General features: G+C 36.6%; 1 protein-coding gene across 1 annotated transcript in view; it reads left to right on the top strand.

Annotated features, from left to right (window-relative positions):
* Positions 1–15,152, top strand: part of agps.L (alkylglycerone phosphate synthase L homeolog) — a 118,570-nt gene that overhangs the window by 32,783 nt on the left and 70,635 nt on the right. The window contains 6 exon segments of the mRNA NM_001093104.1: positions 2,265–2,355; positions 4,549–4,669; positions 5,363–5,437; positions 7,371–7,442; positions 11,187–11,266; positions 14,399–14,479. Coding sequence (NP_001086573.1) covers positions 2,265–2,355; positions 4,549–4,669; positions 5,363–5,437; positions 7,371–7,442; positions 11,187–11,266; positions 14,399–14,479 — 520 coding nt within the window.

The raw sequence follows: 15,152 nt of genomic DNA, 5'->3' as shown, positions 1-15,152 counted from the left end.
GGCGTGTCCTAATAGTCCCTGCCAAAAGCACAGTAGGAAGGGAATAGCCAATCACAGCCCTGCAGTCAAACAAGCTTCAGTTTCCTATCAAGTCAGCCTAGCTGCTGATAGGTCCTTATCCTATAGTGCCGTGTGCGGCTCCCCTGGACTCCTGGGAAAGGAGACAGATGCAGAACTTTTCATTAAATCAACACAAAACACTTTTTTTCAGCACATTCTTTCAATATTTTAGTATAATGTAAGGGCATTTTGTTGTGTATCACAAAATATGTCTCCTAAAACATTACATATGAGATTGCATGGTTTAGCAATCGAAGAATGCATATTTTGGTCTATAAATGCAAGAGGTTTAAACTGGCCATGTACATACTAATATCATGAGCTTTTATGGTATGTTTATGTTTGTTAAGCATGTTTGTTGGGGAAATAAAGTTTATTTTTAACCACCGTTGTCTACTGGTCTGTGGAAGTGCACGCAACATTGGTTATAAATTGTCTGAACTATCCCAACCAATATCCTTGTTTCATGGTTATGGGTTGGTTCATCAGTTGGGTGTGTTGGCAAATTTCTTTTGCAAATCGACCATGTTGGCAGAGGCATAGTACATCTGAAGCTGATAAAGTGATGGACAGCTGCAGTGACTCTACTCCTGGGTTTTTAATCTTTTTGGCTGTCCATGAAGTTATAGAACAATGGGCATTAGCACGCAAGGCCACTCATAGAGTACCCATCTGTCGGCTCCACAGATCTACATTTTGGTACCGAAAGTCCTATGAATTTTTGAGTTGAAACTGCCTATTGCCAGAGGGTAACCAATTCTAAAAACGATGATGGGTGGCAAGGCAGGATTTTGGCTCTTCAGAGAATAAGCCCCATGTGCCTTAGCCTGTCCACGTTTGTTGCTGGTTTAAGATATGATGCAAATGGCCAATAAACTGTACTATAATTGTTAAATATGTCTTGCATTCATATGTTGACATCAGGGAGGCCCTTAGCTGTAATTACATTCTAGGCTGTAGTAGGCAACATTGAGAGCAGAGGCGGTTGCTGTGAAGCGTATATCAGGAGCTAGAGGGCAACACCTGTTTTTTTTCTAATGTATGCATCATACAGCCAGTGTGTTTTATCCAGATAAGTGTAGCACATGAACATTTTGTGTGTAAAAACATATAGATATTAGTTAAAGGTCCTCTGGGAGACACAGTTGTGCATTTGATGAATGGAACTGTACAAATGATCCTCATTTTTTTTATTTGTGGTTTTTGAGTTATTTAGCATTTTAATCAGCAGCTCTCAAGTTTGTAATTTCAGCAATCTGGTTGCTAGGGCCCAAATTACCCTAGCAACCATGCATTGATTTGAACTAGACACTGGAATATGAACAGGAGAGGGCCTGAATAGAATGATGAGTTATAAAAAGTAGCAATAACAATACATGTGTAGCTTTACAAAGCATTTGTTTTTAGATGGGATCAGTGACCTCCATTTAAAAGCAGAATAGAGTCAGAAGAAAAAGGCAAATAAATAAGAAACAATAAATAATAAAGACCAATTGAAGAGTTGCTTAGAATTGGCCTATCTATAACATACTAAAAGTTAACTTAATGGCGGTCTACCCCTTTAATTGAGAAGACACTGTGTAAAAACTAAACCCTAACAATGAACATGGCTAGATATGTCTTATTTTATGTATTGAACTTATGGAACCATCCTGTAAGTTCAGTATCTCTATAGTAGTAATGATTCAGGCCTTCAAAGTTTTCACAATAGTTTCCCATCTTGCATTTTGTTAAGAGTGCCAGAGACCCACACATGCTCAGTGTGCTTTTAAGCATCTGTTAAAAAAACTGAGCATAATTTTTTTCGACTATGGGGAAGTATTTATTTCATTAGGGTTTGTGGGAGTGATGCTGTGTTTTCTTCATAAGGAAATCCAAGCACAACATGGCTCCATCTGGCGTCAGTACTGCACTTGTCCTGCTCCTTTATCTCTTTACCCCCCTCTTTACTTTCCAATAAAAGAGTCCATTTGTTACTGACAAGTTGCGGTTCTGTGCCTTGGGAGATGGTGCATGGTGAAATGTGTGCGTAGCCAAGCCTGAACCCTTTACATACGTGTTGTTGGTTTAATATATAAAAAGCATTACAATGAATTGCATCCATATCATCTAATAACAATTATCCTTATAATCAGATGTATGTAAAATATTTTGTCATTTATTTGCATGGAACAGTGTGAGAAATACTTCTGTTTGTTTTATAGGTACAAACTTAGTGGTATGGTGCTACCAGCTTTAAGAGAATGGATGGAGAAAACATTTGGTGCCAGTCTGGATCAAAAAACTACCTCCCGAGTGAGTAGTGTGATCACAACATGATGCAACCAAGTATCTACTAAAACTTTTTACTTATGCAGCAGAGTTGTAAAAAGAGAGTCAGGTGTCAGTATGTACCAACTTTGCATATGGTTCACTAATGATTTTGGCTGGTTGGATAACGATTGTGGGGATGGAAGGATGACAGTCATTTTCTAATCGTACCACAGAACTAAGCCGTTGTAGAACTTTCACCTCTTTGTGCTTGGGCAACCCATTGTCCTGCTAAATATTAACTGTCTTAAAGCAGAAGGAAAAATAGACATTGCAAAATAAACGCAAATACCGCAGGAGAACCCATTGCCCTACAGTGGCATAGTTAAAGCCTTGATCTTAGTCCAGCTGAGAATCTCTGAAAATGGAGTTTCTCAAGCATGAGCCAGCTGAACAGCTGGGCCAAATCTGTGTGGGAAAATGCTGGTACAATGTTGGTAATGAGAAAATCTGTCAAGTGTTTGCATACTTTTTAAAAGTCACTGTATCTGAAGATTATTCTAAGGGATATAAACATTGCTATGGTTCCAACCCAGTAATGTAAAACTTGTGGTTCTCAGCTGTTGAATTACAATACCTGATATCAGTCTCATTCCATTCATCTGACCCTGTCTGAGATGGCTGTACTGGTGCATGTATATTTTTATAAGTTAAGCATGTAAGAATTATATTTCTACCTGTTAATATGTGGTGGACCTCCATTTCTGGGAGAATGTCTGTCCTGCTTTTATTGCAGTGGATAATTCTTTCTCTTTTTACCTACCCTACAGCCAGTCTTTTTATGGGTAACAACAGAATAGCCCCACCAGCTATAATTTGTTCAAACATTGATTGTTAAAGGAATTGTTCAGTATAAAAATAAAAACTGGGTAAATAGATAGACTGCGCAAAATAAAAAAAAATTCTAATATAGTTAGTTAGGCAAAAATTTAATATATAAAGACTTGAGTGACTAAGAGTTATAGAGCTGAAAAGCAGGAAGTAGTGTTCTGTTCAGTTATGTTACACATCCAGTAACTCCAGCCTTTATAGATTACATTTTTGGCTAACTAACTATATTAGAAACATTTTTTATTTTGCACAGCCTATCTATTTACCCAGTTTTATTTTCACACTGAACTGTTCCTTTAAATGCAGACACTTTGGGACATAGTGGGGTCATTTATAAACACTTGGAAAATTTGCACATGGGCAATTACTCATAGCAACCAGTAAGATGTTTGCTTTCCTTGCAGCTGGCTGAAAAAGCTACCCACCGATTGGTTGCTATGGGTTACTGCCCAGGTGTAAATTTGCTAAGTGTTTATAAATGAAGACCCAGTGTCTCCCAAATATGGCAGATGTAATCAACAGCACTAATCCTTTAATATATGTTTTCATTAAAGTCTGATATATCCCCACTTAAGGAAACACAAGATAGTAGAACTAATGTTTTTCTCATGCTATTACTGGTGGTAAGCGTCTGCTTACCACCAGCAGAGTATAATATTTTTATTTTTGCATTGCTCCAGTGAAACCTGGCTGATCGCACCTAAGATGACAAGACTTAAAATATTTGTTTAAATGCTGAAAGATTTTCTTCTTCTTGCTTTATTAAACGAAAACAGTTTTAATATATGAGCAGGGATCAGAGAGTATTCTGAAATACACTTCCCTCTAGGAGTTGGTTGGTTTATATATTTCTCTTGGAAAGTACTGTGCAAAGAAGCCCATCATTTAACCTGTGACACTTAAACAAAAAGCCTGCAAAACTAAGGATTAGCATAAGAGATGTAATTCCCTTTAGTCCTCAGCAGGCATGCAATATTAATTACTCTCCCTAAAAGTAGAGTGGAAAACACTGATAGCGCCTCATTGAGCTATGAAGGCTGAGTGTCAAAACATATAATCTTTAGCATTCTTTTTTGTAGGAATGTATTGATATTTTAATGTGCTTTGCTTCACTAAGTTTTGATACATTCATATACTTCAGCCAGATTTTGATGTGTTCGCTTTCCATGGTGTCCTACCACTATGAGTAATATCACACCATTAGAAGAATATTGATCCGTTCTTGGAAGCCTACCATGCTGTTCAGGCGTTATATTCAACTGCTCTTTAAAGTCCTTAGTTTCTAATTACAGGCAGAAAATTGCATGCCTCACTTCTTCTCTTAACTCACCAATGTTTCTTGATTAGGCATCTTTAAATGTAAGTGATGCCCCACCAGCACTTGTAAATGAAGGATTTCTCCAGGACATTAAAGCCATAGGCATTTCATATTCCCAAGATACCGAAGATCGAATCTTTCGAGCACATGGTAAGAACAGGATGGCTACCGCACCACTTATGCAAATAACATTTAGCTATCTCCAATTAGGTTTTATATAGGAAAATCATCTTTTTATGCCTTTTTTTTAAAGATTTTTTAAAATTTAAACTTAATTGTAGACTCTGCCTAGTTTTCTGCTCCACCATTGTATGAATAATTAGTCCAAATTTTTTTTTTATTGTACTGATTATTACTGATCCAATACATGTTTGCTCCCTCCCTGGTTTGTGGACCAGGGAGGGAGTCAATGAATGATTTATTCAGAGGATCAGAGAAGGTGATACTGTCATGCTGCTGGTAAGAAATGGTAGGGAGGACTACCTTGTAAATAGATCAATGAGAGAGGTTAAAGAACAGAGCTGGCAGCCATTTTTATTAATGGAGCAAATGAGGTTTGTATGTGTATTTAATTTTTTTCCAAATATCTGTTGTTTATTTATCCCTTGTCATAATGTCTTTTTGATGAGGAATGTTGTTGGAAAGGGATTTATATTTAGGTATGAATATTTTAAGTGCATGTGACCCTTTAGCAAAGGGAAATGTGAAGACCAAATGCTGTCAAAATATGCCTCTTCTCTTAGTTATAAGTCAATGACACTTTTATTTGAACACCATTTGTATAGCATTACTAGGCAAAATATGTTGCCAGATTTAAGTGTTGTAATGTTTTTTACTTCATAGGTCATTGCCTACATGAAATTTTTACTCTCAGGGAAGGAATGTTTAAGAGGATTCCAGACATTGTTGTGTGGCCATGTACGTGCAATTTTAATTTCTCATGTTGTTAAGTATATGCAGTCTATGACACATAGATGTACAGATATTTTTTAAAGCAACATAATAAGAGTTGGCAGGTGTTTACTTTTTAAACTATGTTCAATCTACTGTTTTGCATAGCTTTTAGTCCTTTCACTTTTTCTTTCTTTAGCCACCCTTTGAAACAACCATTTCAAGCCTTCTCTACCATGTGCATTTTGCTGTACCACAGTCTATCAAGAACTATCTTCTTCTCTTAAAGGGGTGGTTGACCTTTAAGTTAGCCTTCAGTATGTTATAGAATGGGTAATTTTAGGCAAATTTTCAATTGGCCTTCGTTTTTAATGTTGATAGTTTTTGAATTATTTGCCTTCTTCTTCTGATTCTTTGCAGCTTTCAGATGGTGGCGTCCCCGCCCCCATAAACAAATCAAATGTCCTGTAAGGCTACAAATTTATTGTTATTGCTACTTTTCATTACTTCTATTTCTATTCAGGCCCTCTTCAATTTATAGTCTATCAATGCAATGGTTGCTAGGCTAATTCGGCCCATAGCAAGCAGATTGCAAAGTGGAGAGCTGCAGAATAAAAAGCTAAATAATTAAAAAACCACAAATAATACAAATGAAAACCAATTGCAAATTGTCTCAGAATGTCACTCTCTCTGCATCATCCCAAAAGTTAATCAAAAGGGGAATAACCCCCTTTCATACCCCACATCTGACTGACTTTTCCATTCTATAGACATTAGTCCCCCTTCATTAGCTCATTCTATTTTGGCTTTTCATTTTGAATTCTCATTTCTCTTCCTTATTTGGCCACCTTGCCTCCTTAACTTGTAACCTCAGTTTTCAAGCTCTAGGCTTAGTATAAGGAAATCTCTATAGCTGGCATTGTTTTATCTAAAAACTATGAATGGGACTTTTGTGTTTTGAGTGTTCCACGATGGTCATGTTCACAAAGCCACTTGCCAGCTAACTAACAGAGTTTGTAACACTATAAGTAGGTTTTTGGTGGCAATAAGGAAGGCATGTGGCAGTAGTCTGATTTGAAAGGGCCCCCTTCTTTCCACAGTTTCCTCTTCCATGTTCCCTATTTTGTTTTTTTCACTCAGGCAAAAAACAACCTCCTAAGTGAGGTTTTCTAATTGAACCCCTTGTGAAAAAGAAAATAATTAGGATCCTTGTTAGACTAACAGTTTGCTTTATTCAGTGTACAAGGTGATTTCTGCTGTTCTTGTGAAATGGGCTGTTAGGTAGCCATGTTTCCTTAAGTGATTAGGCAGCACCAATTACACATTATTGTATCTCAAAGTAGCAATTAGCAGTGAAGTAATTTCAGATTACAAAACAGTAATGGTTAAATATTATTAAACATGCCATTATCACTATAGCTATTTAATTACACTAGGTTAACTTTACAAATAGCTCAAGGCCTATCCAAAGTGGTCAAATTAGTCATTGTACATTAATTAAACAGAATAAAGCCTGTTAAATATTAGCTTAGCTAATCGTATTGCTGTTAAATGCAGTTACGCTTTAAACAACTAATTCCTTAAATCCAAATTAAACATGTGGAAGGAATAGCATAGAGAACCAGTACAAAAAAAGTGCCCAACTGTATTTAAACCATTATAATGCTAGCAAAATATTTTATAGCCATGTTGTCCAACTTTTTCTGCTTTCCATATTATAGAGGACCAGATTGTATTAGCACAATGGTCATACAGGCCCCTGGAAAATTTGGGTACCGTAAAATCCTCCGAAGGTCTGCATGTGGCCCCCTCATATTTAAAAATGCTATACTGTACTGTATTTTAGTAAATAATATTGTTATAACTAACTTGTAATATCGTGCTTTTTCTTAATTAATATTCATATGCATATATATGACTTTCAAAAACATTCTATTTCACTTTTAATTTTCACTCTCAGCCTGTCATGAAGACGTTGTGAAAATTGTGGATCTAGCCTGTAAACATAATGTTTGTCTAATCCCATTTGGTGGTAAGTACCACTTTTTATTTTTAATGTAGTGCATTAGCATAGTTAACATGACCATGATCATACCTACATTTTAATAAAAAACATTGTGCCCTTGTTGCGGTTCAAGGAAAGCTTTTCGAAGGGTTAATAAAGGATAAGATACTGGACTTCATAGCAAATCATAATACTATGAGTTTGTGCCAGCATGGTTTTATGCGTAATAGATCTTGCCAGACTAACTTAATTTCTTATGAGAAGGTAAGTAGAGACCTCGATTCTGGGATGGCAGTGGATGTGATTTACTTAGACTTTGCTAAAGCATTTGATACAGTGCCACACAAAAGATTACTGGTTAAATTAAGGAATGTTGGCCTGGAACATAGTATTTGTACCTGGATAGAGAACTGGCTAAAAGATAGACTACAAAGCGTGGTGGTAAATGGACCATTTCTAATTGGACCTGTGTTGTTAGTGGATTACCGCAGGGCTCTGTACTAGGTCCCTTGCTTTTCAACTTGTTTATTGATGACCTGGAGGTGGGCATTGAAAGTACTGTTTCTATTTTTGCAGATGATACTAAATTGTGCAGAACTATAGGTTCAATGCAGGATGCTGCCACTTTGCAGAGTGATTTGTCTAAATTGGAAAACTGGGCAGCAAACTGGAAAATGAGGTTCAATGTTGATAAATGCAAGGTTATGCACTTTGGCAAAAATAATATAAATGCAAGTTATACACTAAATGGCAGTGTGTTGGGAGTTTCCTTAAATGAGAAGGATCTAGGGGTGTTTGTAGATAACACATTGTCTAATTCTGGGCAGTGTCATTCTGTGGCTACTAAAGCAAATATAGTTCTGTCTTGCATAAAAAAGGGCATTAACTCAAGGGATGAAAACTTAATTATGCCTTTCTAGGTCCCTGGTAAGGCCTCATCTGGAGTATGCAGTGCAGTTTTGGACTCCAGTCCTTAAGAGGGATATAAATGAGCTGGAGAGAGTGCAGAGACGTGCAACTAAATTGGTTAGAGGGATGGAAGACTTAAAGGAACAGTTCAGTGTGAAAATAAAAACTGTGTAAATAGATAGGCTGTGCAAAATAAAAAATGTTTCTAATATAGTTAGTTAGCCAAAAATGTAATATATAAAGGCTGGAGAGAACAGATGTCTAATAAAACAGCCAGAATCCAACTTCCTGCTTTTCAGCTCTATAACTCTGAGTTAGTCAGCGACTTGAAGGGGGGCCACATGGTACATTTCTGTTCAGTGAGTTTGTTATTGATTCTCAGCATTCAGCTCAGATTCAAAAGCAACAGATATGACCCATGTGGCCCCCCCTCAAGTCTCTGATTGGTTACTGCCTGGTAGCCAGGGTAACCAGTCAGTGTAAACCAAGAGAGCTGAAAAGCAGGAAGTAGTGACATGTTACACATCAAATCACTCCAGCCTTTATACATTACATATTTGGCTAACTAACTATATTAGAAACACTTTTTATTTTGCACAGCCTATCTATTTACCCAGTTTTTATTTTTACACTGAACAATTCCTTTAAATTATGAGGGTAGACTGTCAAGGTTGGGGTTGTTTTCTCTGGAAAAAAGGCGCTTGCGAGGGGACATGATTACACTTTACAAGTACATTAGAGGACATTATAGAAAAATAGCAGGGGACCTTTTTTTCCCATAAAGTGGATCACCGTACCAGAGGCCACCCCTTTAGAATAGAAGAAAAGAACTTTCGTTTGAAGCAACGTGGGGGGTTCTTCACAGTCAGGACAGTGAGGTTGTGGAATGCACTGCCGGGTGATGTTGTGATGGCTGATTCAGTTAATGCCTTTAAGAATGGCTTGGATGATTTTTTGGACAGACATAATATCAAAGGGTAATGTGATAATAAGCTCTATAGTTAGTATAGGTATGGGTATATAGAATTTAATTAAAAGTAGGGAGGGGTGTGTATGGATGCTGGGTTTTGAACTTGAGGGGTTGAACTTGATGGACTTTGTCTTTTTTCAACCCAATTTAACTATGTAACTATGTAACTATGTAACTATTTAACTATGTAACAACAGATATAATAAACTTTGTTAGCCCTGTGTATTTATATGTATATATGCATGTATATTGCAGAAATGCCAGTGTTGTGAAAAGTAATAGACCAGCAACCCTTGGGTGTAATGCATTAACAGGAGCAAAGTTTGTAGGTGGAAGAATAGAAAAGGGGAAATGGAAGAGTGGAGCACAGATGAGAATGAGGGTGTATAGAGTATCTTATTTGCTGCCTACTTGGTGCTGTTAAAGGAGAACTAAACCCTAAAAATTAATATGGCTAAACATGCCATATTATATATACTGAGTTTATTGCACCAACATAAAGTTTCAGCTTCTCAATAGCAGCAATGATCCAGAACATCAAACTTGTCACAGGGGGTCACCATCTTGGAATGTGTCTGTGACACTCACATGCTCATTGGGCTCTGAGCAGCTGTTAAAATGCTAAGCTTAGGGGTCGTCACAAATTATTACATAGAAAATGAGGTTGGCCTCTAATATACACTGATGCTACAAGCTGATTATTAAATTCTGATGCTAATTGCACTGGTTTCTATGCTGCCATGTAGTAAAAGCTGTATTATTAATCAGCCTTTTATTCAGACATTTATATTCTATGTGTACTGTATATTTTGAGTCAGTCCATGAGCTCAGTAAGTGAAAGCAGCACAGAGCATGTGCAGTGAATCAGCAGAATAGAAAATGAGGAGCTACTGGGACATCTTTCGAGGCACAGCTCTTTCTTGCTAAAGGGCCATGGTTGAGTTGGGCTGGTACAGAAGCCCAAAACATAATGAACAGCATTTCTAGCTACTTCTTTAATTAAAGAAAAACTCTACCCCCAAAATGAATACTTAAGCAACAGATAGTTTATATCAAATTAAGTGACTATTAAATATATATACCACTTTGGTAAGATTCTTTAAGTAAATATTGTCCCTTTACATCTCTTGCCTTGAACCAACATTTGCGATGGCCTGTGTGCTGCCTCAGAGATTACCTGACCAGAAATACTGCAACTGTAACTGTTAATTGGCTTATGTGACCTAATATGTATGGTTTGTTTGTGTGTACCGTAAATCCTACGATCACAGGGGCAGCCATTAGTTTTTAAAATGCCATAGTTCTATTTATGATTACCCAATGGCACATACTACTAAAAAAGTATATTATTATGAAAATGGTTTATTTACACAAAGCAAGGTTTTACACATAAGCTGTTTTATGCAATATCTTTTTATAGAAACCTACATTTTTCAGGCATATAGTTTTCCTTTAAGCATTAGTTCTCTTTTAAGTGCATAACTAGACTTAGGATTAAGGACTGCACTTAGGACTGTATACAACTTTTTAGGCATGTGGCTCCAGTTTGTGGGTATCTCCACCAAGTCCCAAACAATTACAGATACCCTATCTAAAATATGTGCTAGTAGAACTTTAAAAGTTGTCTCTATCTGATGAAATCAGAATGTACTGGGCAATAACATGTTCTGTTTAGGTCTCTTTCAATTGTCAGTCATAATTCAGCATTAACATCATCATTGGTACTTTAATGAACGCACTGTAGCATAGCTTGAATCAACCTCCTTTGAGCTGCAGTTTTTTCCCCGTTTGGATTATACTGTAGAGGTTTTATTTTGCTTATTTTACTTCTATTAAATTATTTTGTGTTCTTTTAATTATACTGCCTTTAATGGTCTTTGCTTTGTTTGCAGGTGGGACAAGTGTATCTTATGCGCTGGAATGCCCTGAAGATGAAAAGAGAACTATTGCTTCATTGGATACCTCACAAATGGTAGCATTTAGCCAAACTGCATCCTAAACCTAGTACCCTTTGTTGTTTTTTTGTTTTTTTTTTAGGATATAATAATATTAATGCTTACAGTGCATTGTTACTGATTTAAAGAAAAAAACAATACATTTTATCATCTTAAATGTTCTTTGAAAAGAGACATAACGCTGCCAAATTGACATGTGACCTCAACCTTCATGTCTCACTAAAATGTTATTTGCACTGTTCTATTATTAAAGGGCTAGTTCACATTTAACTTTTATTATAATGATATTGGTATAATGGTAATGGAGACAATTTGCATACTAAAAGTTAACTTTAAACCACAATTTCTTTTTTTCCAGTAACCATTCAAATAAATTAAAGTAAATTATTGGTCAAACAAAAGCAGCCATTCTCAGGTCATTTTGACCATACACATAGAAGACTAAAGTGACCATACAAACACCTATTCTTTCAGCTCTTGGCCAAATGTCCCTTCAGGCTGACACAATCATTGTCTAAAGAGATTTTTAAGCATGGCTTATGAGAATATAATTCCAGGTATAGGTATGGGATCCGTTATATGGAAACCTGTTATCCAGAAAGCTTCAAATTATGGGAAGACTATCTCCCATTCTTCAGCTAATAACCTAATGTATGCTTTTCCAAATGATGGAAACATCCCGTATCTGAAAAACTCCAGGTCCCAAGCCTATAGCTGTATATCTAGATCAGAATAACCGTTTATTTTAGATCCATATTTACTCGGGTTGTGCTTATTGATTTGTTATTGCCTGGATTCTCAACATTGGCATGTATGTGTACAGTTTAATAGATAATTCTACTATAAAGGAATATAGTTAAAAAAAACCTGGGCAGCAATCGCTGCACAAAACACAACCAATATTGTATTGATATCACTGAGTATAACCAGCAGCATTATTCATCTATAAAACATGAAATCGCCCACAGTGCTTTGAAGTCATGCCAAATGTATTTATGGCCAGTCCTGTATTTTTGTTACTAGAAAAAAATTTGTAGCCCACCAGCCCTTTATTTAAATAGTTTACATTGACTTTGATAAAAAAATCACATCTCCAATTTCCAGTGACTCGAGATCAATGTAAGCATGTGTGCTTTTTGGAGCACGTTCATACATCCTCTTATAATCCCTAAATGCTTTTCAGCCACACTTTATTTTTATATCTTACTAGTTATTCTATCTTGTACCGTGTTAGAGTTTACAGACAATAACTTGGGCTTGTTATCGGGGGGCATCTAACCCATGCATGCAACAAATCCTTAGTGCTGAACTGCTCTTGTGCAAAAATGAAGTACTAATTGTCTTGTGTGATTATTAACCCCCATATTACTAGTATTTTGGCTGCTATATCAAGGCTCTGCCATTCTTTACTGTCCAGATGTGAGTAATCCATTTCACCGAAGAAAGTGAAAACAGACATTATTTGAACATTGTGAAAAAACATTGTAAAGGGAAAAACGTGCTTTGTAATCGTTCACAGAATACTGAGTGAACCCCCTCACTATGAATGCTATTGTGACAGTCAAGTTACTAAAGTTTTGTCTGTAGTGGCATTTGTACCCAGTAGAGGTAGAAATGATAGGAATTGAGGGGGACAAGGGCAAATGCTCAATTAAATTCCACACACACTTTATTCAAGGGATATGCTGGTGTGATGTGAAGGACATTGCTGATGTCCTAGGCATTCCCCATATGTCTCTGCTCACCTACTTAGTTGTAGGTCAGGTACCTACAGAGACTACACCTGCGCTGGGACCCTGAGATTGAGTGCCAGCTGTGTTGTTCTGTACACAGAAATACATTAGTAGCAATATTAGTGTTTTGTGTGATTTTTCCAGTTTTTTGTTTTCTGTTATATTTTCCTTTGGCTATATTAACAATAATCTTTTGTGACTGATCCTAGTGGTTGGACTGGTGGTAGAGGAATCTATGGTTTTATAGTGTCCTAGATTGTAAGCCTTAGATCTTAGAGCAGAAGTCAATATTTTCAGCTGAATGCTTTATGAAAATACAGTATGTGCCTATTGCCCTTGGCAGAAATCATACTTCACTATGATGTTGAGTTGGCAAAGCAGTTGTTATACTGGGGGGTCAACTATAGTCTGGTTAATGTTCTAGTTTGTCAGGAGTAGCTTCCAAATGGTTTAAAAAAAAAAAAAAAAAAAAAAAAACATGGATGTAGGTTAGGCACATTGCCACTGGTATATATGCACAGGTGACGCTGAGCTTAAAGGGGTTTATTTTATTTCATTTTTGGCTAAGGGACTCCATCAGCAAAATTGAGTTTCTGTTGAAGAAAATGACATGAATGTTATTACGTATGTCTGATTGTTGACTAAGGAGAATTTTCTTATAGTAGTTTGTTTTGATTACAAATTTTGCTGCACACTGAATGGAAGTAGTAATTTCTTGTTTTCTTATAGTATTTGACATATGAACAGTTTTTTGTGGTGCACATTAACCCAATATTTTTTCTGCAAATAGCCCAGTCATGCTGTTTGTATGAATTGTGCTCCAATTCACAGATGAACCCTGTGTCTGGAAAATCCTAAAACCAAGAATTCCATATAAAAGACCCCATACTTGTTCTACATAGTTTTAGGCACTAGCCATTGACTTAAGTTGCTTACCTGCTACCTGGAGTTGGCACTTCTTCTTAAAGATAAAGGCCAGTGCTTTTTGAATGCAGCACTGTCATATTTTTTTAGTCTTCTAGGCATTCTCAGGGGACTTGGGCAAACCTATGTGCAGTACAAGACTGCTGAGATTTCTCTGCTACACATTCGCCCTCCTAGAATTTCATGCAGGGTGATTTGGGAGGATAAAATAAATGGCAGCACTTAGACAATGGGTAGCAGGTAAGCAATTAGAATTATTGAAGAGATGCCTAATGACTAAACACCATCCATTGATTTTATTTCCCCTTCTCCTTTAACTGACATTGAACTTTTTCGTGTTGTTTAGAAAGTATTATTTTGAGACTGTTAAAAAGGAAGGTGCTTATTTTCTTTCAGCAAATCCAAGTTTAGAAAAAACATCTGTAAAATAAATTGCTTTGTGGAATGAACACATTGGCTGAATATATTTTACTACTTGTTTTCCCCCAACAGAGCAGAATACTATGGATTGATGAAAAGAATTTAACAGCTCACATAGAAGCAGGAATAACTGGTCAGGATCTGGAGAGACAGGTACATGAAATATGCTGCTATTCTGTGCCTACACTAAACTCTGACATTCATTCATCCATTTATTATTATATAACAGAACTGAAATGAAATCTCCTTATGCATTGTGTTCCCTCCTATAAACCCCAAGTGGTACATATTAGGTTTCAAATCCCATAGACAATGTTATGCACAATTTTGGAAGAATTCTGTGTACCCTGTGTGGGCTATATAGGAATTAAAAAATGTTGTCATGCCTGTCCTCATGCTTAGTTTTAGACCCAAGCAAGAGGACAGAAATCCATGCATTTATGTTTATAAGACCAGGAATGTCTGTGTTTCTGGCCTTTATTCTTTAACTGCAGCTCCCAGCATCCAGTCAGTGAGCACTTTGGAAGCTGGAGGGCTGTAGGTTTAGTACCCTAGTGTTGGGCTACTGAGGTAACTGACAGTTGCAGAGTTAGGAGACAGGGCTTTAGGGTTCCCCTATTAATTCACAGGACACTTTAATGGGACATTTGGGGGCATCTAAATGCATTTAGCGTCACATTCTTTTCAAATAAAATATCTGCCTGTTAAGCCATTCATTTTCAAGCAACTGTGTTATTATTCATTTATATTTATTGCCATTAACCAATAAAATGGCCCAGTGTTCTGTTCATAACGAGAGAGCCTAAATTTTAATGACCAATTATAT

This window comes from Xenopus laevis, chromosome 9_10L (genome assembly GCF_017654675.1).
Source record: "Xenopus laevis strain J_2021 chromosome 9_10L, Xenopus_laevis_v10.1, whole genome shotgun sequence".
Classification (NCBI taxonomy): domain Eukaryota; kingdom Metazoa; phylum Chordata; class Amphibia; order Anura; family Pipidae; genus Xenopus; species Xenopus laevis.
The sequence above is the reverse complement of the archived record's forward strand: the minus strand, read 5'-3'. Positions and strand labels throughout refer to the sequence as shown.